Source organism: Sarcophilus harrisii, chromosome 6 (genome assembly GCF_902635505.1).
Source record: "Sarcophilus harrisii chromosome 6, mSarHar1.11, whole genome shotgun sequence".
In the NCBI taxonomy this organism is placed as follows: Eukaryota; Metazoa; Chordata; class Mammalia; order Dasyuromorphia; family Dasyuridae; genus Sarcophilus; species Sarcophilus harrisii.
The window spans coordinates 237,095,057-237,103,747 of NC_045431.1; the positions used below are offsets into that span (position 1 = coordinate 237,095,057).

General features: G+C 38.4%; 1 protein-coding gene across 1 annotated transcript; it reads left to right on the top strand.

Annotated features, from left to right (window-relative positions):
• Positions 1-335: 335 nt before the first annotated feature.
• LOC100935337 (mas-related G-protein coupled receptor member X4-like) lies at positions 336-1,181 on the top strand. The gene has a single exon (XM_003774276.1). The coding sequence runs from the start codon at positions 336-338 to the stop codon at positions 1,179-1,181; it is 846 nt and encodes a 281-aa protein (XP_003774324.1).
• The last annotated feature ends 7,510 nt before the right edge of the window (positions 1,182-8,691 follow it).

Sequence of the window (8,691 nt, forward strand, 5' to 3'; positions counted from 1 at the left end):
GCCACACCGCTGGTGTCCGAGGTTAGATTTGAAATCCTTTCTCACTCTACCTCAGCGCTCTGTGCCCTGTGGTGCCCTCTGGCTGCACCCTAGACGGAGGGAGTTGGCTAACTTCAAGGTGGAGACAGGAGCTACATCTCTAGAGAACTTCCTAATGCCCTTTCTTATCTTCGTGTCCCCAGGGCGTCTGAGAGGAGGGGGCTTCCCGGGCCTGGGACCCCCCACCATGGCTGCGTCCCTCACATCTGAGCAGGCGGAGTATGTTTCTGACAACGCATCGGAGGAGAGAAAATGAGAGTTCCGTTCTTCTGGGACCTGTAGAATTCTATCAGTAGATGAAGATCCTCTCTCTGCTCATTGCTCCCCTTGGGCTGCTGGGGAACCGCGCCGTCCTGTGGCTCCTGGGCTTCCGCATCCCGAGGAATCACTTCTCTGTTTACATCCTCAACCTGGCGGCCGCCGACGCCCTCTTCCTCTGCAGCCATTTTTTGCTCCAACTCACGCATCTTGTGGCCCCTCTCGGTGAGATTAACGTCCAGGTGTTTCTAATAAACGCCACGTTGCTGACCGACACGTCGAACCTGGGCCTCCTGGCGGCGATCCGCACCGAGCGCTGTCTCACGGTGCTCTTCCCCGGCTGGTACCTCAGCGCGCGCCCCAGGCACACGTCCGCCGTGCTGTGCGCCGCCCTCTGGGCTCTCCTTGGTCTCTTCTGGACCGCCCACTTAGGCTTTTGTCTCTACTTTATGTATGGGTTTTTCTGCTCTGCCATCCCCGACGTCCCCGTCGTGCGGCTGCTCCATTTCAGCCCGCTGCTGTGCGTGTCCAGCCTGACTCTGCTGCTGAGGGTCCAGGGCAGCTCCCTGCGCCGGCGGCCCCCCAGGCTCTACCGCCTGGTGCTGATCATGGTCCTGATCTTCCTGCTCTGTGACCTGCCCCAGAATATGCATAATACAATGCCACGTTTGCTGTCATTTTTCATGGCTCCGTGGCTCCCTGTGCTCCTGACCTGCGTGAACAGAAGCTCCTATCCCTTCATTTATTTGTTGCTGGGCAGAACAAAGCAGAGAAGGGGGGAGTCCCTCGGAATGACCCTCCAGAGGGCCCTGGATGACGAGCAGGAGTTGGAGAAGGTGATAAGGGACTCCCCCCACACCAACATCGGGAAGACTTCATTCTAAAATAAGAAAAAGATGCTGGAGCCCATGAAATGAGCTCTCTGTCTCCGCTACAACCCCCCTTCCACCTCTCTGGGAGGGGAGCCAGGATTGCCCCCATGTCTTACATTGGTGTCTAGTGTTTGAAGTCTAAGTAATGAACAAGCATAATACTTTCCATATAACTCAGTTAATTTTCACAATATCCCTGGAAGGAAGTTTCTCTCATGATTACCTTTTGGGAGTGTAAAGGAAACTGAGGCAGGCAGAGATTCAGTGACTGGCCCTGGGTCCTAAAGCTAGTGAGTGACTCAGACTGGATTTCAACTCATCTAGTCCTGACTCCAGGTGCACTCTGGAGTTCTCTTGATGGTTGAAAGCTTCAGGATTTACTGTACTTGAAAGGTGAGGTCCAAGGCCTCATGTGTCACCAGCCCAGAGGATGCTCACTCCAACAGTAGTCACTGTCCCTGTCCTAGAGAGTAGAAGAGGAAAGGTACCTGCCTCCCTGCCACCTCATTGACACTCTCAGTAAATGAAGACATTCTATAGGCCATACTTCCCTGCCTTGTTGTGTTCTCTCAGACTTGGCCCACAAGGTCCCCTCAAACCTCCTCCCCTTCCCCTGCCCAGAACAGTGGAAACTTCAGTCAGCGATGTCCCTCCCACTGGGATCATAGGAACTGAGCTAAAGACTTCTCAAGGCTCTGTTATTTTCATTCTGTTCCTCCAGGACTCAGTCTCTCTGAATCTCTTTGTTTCTCTGTCTCTCTGATTCTCTCTATTCCAATATTTCTTTCACCCTGCATGATCTAGTTCTTGATGAGATCCCTGTGTGGGAGAAAGTGTTTAAGTGTATTTTATGTTAAGGGGCAACCTATTGAGACTAAGGCAGGAATTATTATATTATACACACTACACACATACAAGTGTCACACAGTATGCACACTCAAGCCAATTAGATGAACAAATGAACTCAATACAACAGACAGGCATGTAACCACACACACACACAACCATACACACACACAATCACAATCTGTCCTGGAATATATAAACCTACCATCCATTTTTTCTTTCTTGTCTGTGGACAAATGAGGAGTAGAGACACTTGAATTTGAAGCCTTCCTCTCTCCCTCTCTGAGTTTCTCTGTCTCTATCTTTCTGCCTGTCTCATTTCTCTGTATTTTTGTCTCTGTACTTCCTTCTCTCTCTCTCTTCTCTCTCTCTCTCTCTCTCTCTCTCTCTCTCTCTCTCTCTCTCTCTCTCTCTCCTCCTCCTCCTCCTCCTCCTCCTCCTCCTCTTCCTCCTCCTCCTCCTCCCTCCCTCCCTCCCTTCAAAAGAGAGAGAGAAACTTTTGATCCCAGCTCAGTAGCAAAGCAAACCAGTAGGGCTGCTCTCATTCCCAGCTCAGAAGACAAATTTTGAGAAACCAGAACGTTTTCTGAAAAGAGAAGGCAAAACTACCCCCCCTGCAAACACAAAGGACCCCTGTGCTCAAAGGCAAGACTCGGAGCTGCACAGGAAGATTGGAACAGCACTCCCTTTACACTGGAGCAGAGCTTGACCTTAAAAGTACAAAAAGAAAAGATACCACTCCCCCCCCAAAAAAAGGAAAGAAAATAAGCAAAAAACAGAAAAGAATCTTGACCATAGAGAACTGTTACAGTGACGGGAAAAACCAAAACATCAACTCAGATGAGGACAAAATAGCCACAGAAGAAATCTCAAAGAATAATATGAATTTGTCTCAAGTCCAAAGAGGCTTCTTGGAAATGTTCATAAAAGACTTTAAAAAAGCAATTAAGAGAGGTAGAAGAAGAAATGAGAAAAGAAATGGCCTGTCTCCAACTCTTTTTCAGATGCAGGTTTGATATCAGATCATAAACTGTGGCTAAGACTTTGAAAGGATTTAGAGTGAGACACTTAACAGAAAATAGAGATTATGAATATAGACAATTTTTTTTTTGTGGTTTGTCAGTAAAGGTAGAATCTTTTAAGAAAAAGCAAGTTTTATGAATCAAACAAAGGAAGGAAAGATTGGCATTGGGTTAATTGACTAAATTTCTGCACAAGAAATTTGAATCTTAAGTAGATTTGGCTTTGACAAAACAGGGCTAATCATCTCATCCCCTGAGATCAATAATAATTAGAAAAGAATGGAAGAACTGTATGAAGTGTGAAATCAATCAACAAACACATTATTTACTACATAGAATCCCACACTATGCAAAATCCCTTGGTTTTGTTTTTCCTTAAAAACATCCTCCCTTCCTGACAAAGTTTAGTAGAGGGAGTTTCCTCACACGGAAGTTCCCTATACCAATGAAATTTTAGGTTTCTATCCCCTATTACAAAAGAATGACCTTTGACTTCTAATATTTAACTAGAATTGTGCTTAAATTTGTGACTTAATGACACTTCTCTTTATCTGAATAAAAGAAAAAAATAAAACTGTGGTTATATATTTACACAATTCATATGTATCTAGAGCCGTAATATATATGCATGTAATATATATATAGATATATAGATATACACATATCCACACTGCTCTAAACACACCCATATGCATGTTTTTACTACCTCCCTATTTACAGTAAGTTTTTTGAGAGTAGACACTGCTTCATGTTGTCTCTTTATCCCCAGCAATTAGCAGCTCTTAATAGATGTTTCATAAAATACTATTTGATGCACCTCCATCTGATTAAAGTGTAGTACATATATGTGATATTATTTTAGTTATGTGTGGATATATGTACATAAACATCATTCATATGAATATACATCTATATCTTTGGATTATGAATATTTTCCATAATCTGAGGCTCTCGGATCTCCATGGAAACCTGTGGCAACAGGAGAATACACAATTTCTCTTTCAGAAAAGGGAGAGAATGAACCAAGTGATCCACAGGGGATAATATTTCTTTCTTAAGGTGCAGGAACCATGACTGATAAGTATGCCAAGATAATGGGACAGACTAGTCAGTAGATTGAGGATAATGGACCACATCAATCAACATTAATTCCTCTTCTGCCTCAGTGTACAGAGTGGATTTAGAGAGAATGAAAGTCTTTATCAGAGAAATACCAATTTAAAAGCTTTATTTGGACTTGGAGGCTTTAGGGACTTCATCTGTTAAACTTTGGAAATCTCTACTCTTGGTGCCTGAAGGCAAATGGAAAGTCTTTTTTACCTAGGACTATGTATTTGGGAGAAGAAGAAGCAGTATATAAAGGAAAGAGAGGAATTGCCCTTACTCCTGCTCCTATCCCATCCCTCATGCCCCAGTGTCTGACCAAGAGATTCCTGAAAAGAACAAGTACAGGCAGCAGAACCAGTCAAGAACCTGAAGAGGAAAAAGCAAAGGTCTCAAGGTGGGATTTTCCATGTAATTTTTTGTCATTCTTGGATCTACTGAAGATTTGACTGTGAATTTTTGATCCTTTCTTTATTCATCTGCATTGATCCCCTCAATGGACACAGCAGCAAAACTGGACAGTCTGGAAAATGGGAAACCATAGAAGTAGTTCTGCTGCTGGATTCTGATGCTTTCTTTTCCTCTTGGAGGCAAGGAACAATCTCTAAACTTCAGACACTTTTAAATATGGGAGCATTTTGTTAGGAGTGCTTTTAAAACCTCTAGGATCCAAGTGTTTGAAAGTTCTTGTTCCCAGTGTTCCTGACCCAGGGTCTGGCTCAGGGTGATTGAACACCATATCTTTTTGATTTTCATCTATTCTTAGTATGGATTAACAGACTCACCCTTTTACAGACATTTGTCCTTAAAGTACATCACCTATCAATAAATGAACTGAAACTAAAGCAATCAACAATCCATACATCTGCTGGTAGTCATGTTCTGTGCTGGTCAGTTATCTTGTTTGACATGAAGAGAGCACCTGGTTCTGCATCCTCTCCTCTGCCTATTCTCAGTGGGGTATCAAATACCTCAGGTACTTGGGGAGGAACAGTTCCATTATCTTTGTATTCCCAGCTCCAAGACTAATGGTGAAAATTATTCTGGACCTAATATCTCTAAACAGTAAGCATTAAGCAAATGTTTATTGCAGTTTGGCACAGAGAATCAGTAAAGAAATAAATGCATTTCCTTCCATTTTTTCCTAGAAGTGGGAAACTATTGAAGTGGAACTCTGAGTATACTATTGGATATAATTCATACAATGGTTAGTTATGATGATGTAGGGATTAAACTGTCCAATTTACAATAAAAGAGACTGAGACAGAACTCTGAGCCAATGGCACTTTCTTAAAAGGACCAGTCCCCTCTAATGAAAAAATCCTCAGATCTTCCTCCTGGGAGATAACTGTAAATATTTATTATTCTCTTTGTGCAGTCAAAGGTTCATTAGATTATCTAAATTATTACCATTATAATATTTTCAACCCAATTAATACTGTTCATTCTGACAAGTGGCAATAACAATTTCATTTCGATATTTTTGATTGACTTATAATAAAAATGGGATGGTGACATTCCCAACTACCCATTACTTCTTTGTTTCTTTGAGTTACAAAGAGCCAAACCAATTCCTTTAAATTTTCTATATTACAACTCCTTTATCATGGTTATTTAAACAACAGCAAATGAAACTTTTTGATATTCACATATTCATATATATTGTAGATATGTTAGGTATAAATTGTATGTGTTGAAATGAACTTTAAGAGCATATTGATTCACTTTCTCTCTTAGAAGTAAAAGGTGAGAGATTATGGCATTGCTAGCTCATGATACTAAATTTAAGTCTGTCAGCATTTTAATTGTAAACTCTATTATAATTGATTTATAACTTAATTCAGATGTAATCATTGGAATTTAATATGTGTTAAATATTACCTTAGCTAATCTGTATATGAAATATTGTCAGATGCATTTATTAAGAAGTGTAGAAGCTCTTCAAACATTAAACTAGATTTTACATCATCTATTTCATTTAATTATCTGTGTCAAAGGACACACTAAAATCTGTTAAAGACAATACATTTGGATTTATTCATGTTAGAAACTTCCAGCGTTTTGTTTTTGTTTTTTTTTGTATTTTGAAATAGGAAAAATGTTGGAGAATCCCAGAATGTGTCTATTTAGCAGATATGCAAGAATTTATTTATAACAGAAGAGTACATAGTTGTTTGATTAAAAATACTGTAGCAACTTGTACACATTTTTGAAGGTACAAAACTCAAAAGTATATTTAAATATTACATAATGTGACACCAAAGTTATATAATATGATGCATGAAGAATCAGAATTTTTATGTTAAATAGCATATGTAATGATTTATTTTAGATGATTAAAGTGTATAATATTAAAAAAAAATAAACCAGAGCAAAGAGATAATTCTTTCTCTATCAATTAATTAATTAAATGCATTTTGTGAAGCAAATTTTGTAATCTTATACGGATCGAGGAAGGAAAATATGCAGTCATTATCAAAGAGGCATTGCTTTTTAAAAAAAAATACTAATCGATTTTATTTCAGGATGATGAAGACCCTCTCTGAAATCTCCTTTTCAAAAGTCCAAAACCCTTTACTTTCAAACTCTGAATTTTCAATGAAAATGTAGACTGCATTTCTAATTTACCTAAGTAATTGATTTAAACTGCAGCAGTGTCATTAAATTTTCCTTGTTTTTTGATTTCAAATTAGTTTCCTTTTCCTGGGAGCACTTAAAAATTCACCTTCAATTGGTAATATTAATACTAATTAGAGTCCTTAGTGCCCTAAGGTGTGGATTGTTTAAAAGCAGTAATAACAGAGGGAATATAAATTCCAATTCTATGAACTTTTTTTTCTGAAAATAGTCTAAAATTCTCTTATTCTGCCTTCTAAGAATCAAAATTCTTTCCTGTAATAAAATTATCCCAACATTATGTAAAGTTTTTAAGTATATCTTCATTCTACATTAAAATTAAGACTAATTTGATACCCCAAAACTTTAAATTTAGAGATTAACTGGCTGAAACTTTTTCAAGCTTAACAAATGTGTTTCCTTTTAAAATTATGAGTCGTAGAACTATTTAAGCTCACAAGATTTTTAATCTAATTTGGTCAATGTATATGTACACCCTCTAAGCATATTCCTAAAAAAAATACACATATCATCTTCCCATGTAAAAATGTAAACATTTTAAAACTTTTTAAAACAATTTTTTCTTTTCCCTTTACTTTCCTATGCTTCTTTTGAGCTCTGTATTTGAAGTTTAAATTTTCTGTTCAGCTCTGGTCTTTTCATCAAAAATAACAGAAAATCCCCTATTTAATTGAATGTCCATCTTTTCCTATATTGAAAGATATTGCCTAGTTTTGTTTGGTAGTTGATTCTTGGCAGCAATTTAAGTTCCTTTACCCTCCAGAATATCATATTCCAAGTCCTTTTATCCTTTAAAGTGGAAGCTGCTAAGTCCTACGTAATCTTGATTGTGGCTCCTTAATATTTGAATTGTTTCTTTCTGGCTGCTTGAAATATTTTCTCTTTCATCTGATAATGTTGGAATTTAGCTATAGTATTCCTTGAAGTTTTCATTTTGGGGTCGCTTTCAGGATGTGCTTGGTGAATTCTTTTAATGGCTATTTTACACTCTGGTTCTAACATATCAGGGCAGCTTTCCTTGATGATTTCTTGAAAGATGTTGTGCAGGCTCTTTTTTCATTGTGGTTTTCAGGTAGTCCAATAATTCTTAGATTGTCTCTCTTGAATCTCTTTTCCAGGTCAGTTGTCTTTGTAATGACATGTTTTACATTTTCTTGTAATTTTAAATTTTTTTTGTTTTGTTTGACTGATCCTTAATGTTTCACTGAGTCACTCACTTTCATTTGTCCAATTCTAATTTTTAGTGAGCTATTTTCTTCAGTTAGCTTTTATCTCCTTTATTTGGCCAATTGGAACTATTTAAAGGAACTATTTTGTTCATTGAATTTTTTCCCATTTAACTAATTCATTTTTTAAGAAATTGTTTTCTTTTTCCATTTTGCCAAATCTATTTTTTAAGAAGTGGCTTTGTTCAGTATATATATATTCCATTTCACTGAATGTATTTTTTAAGGAGTTGTTTTCTTCAGACAATTTCTGTGTTTTATTTTCCAAACTCTCCTGTAAAACTTTCATTTTCTTTCCCCATTTTTCTTCTAACTTTTAAAAAATCTTTTTAAAATTCTTCCAAGAGAGCCTTTTGAGTTGGAAATCAGTTCATATTCTTCTTTGAGGCTTCATTTGGAGGCATTTTGCCTTTAGCCTCCTCAGGGTTTGAGGTCTTCCCTATTTCCTAAATAATTACCTGTGGACAGAGAACTTTTTGCTTTTTTTGCTTATTTTTCAAAGTTGAGATCTGATCCGATAGCATGAGGGAGCTTCCTCTACAGGGCAATAGGGGTTTTACACTGCCCTGAGGCTGGTGGTGCTACAGCCTTCTTCCCCATGCTGGGTGAGCCTAGCTCATCCTATGCTGAGATTCAATGGCTTACTATTTGTCTTCTGTATTTCTTTGTAAGTCTCTCAGCTAGTCT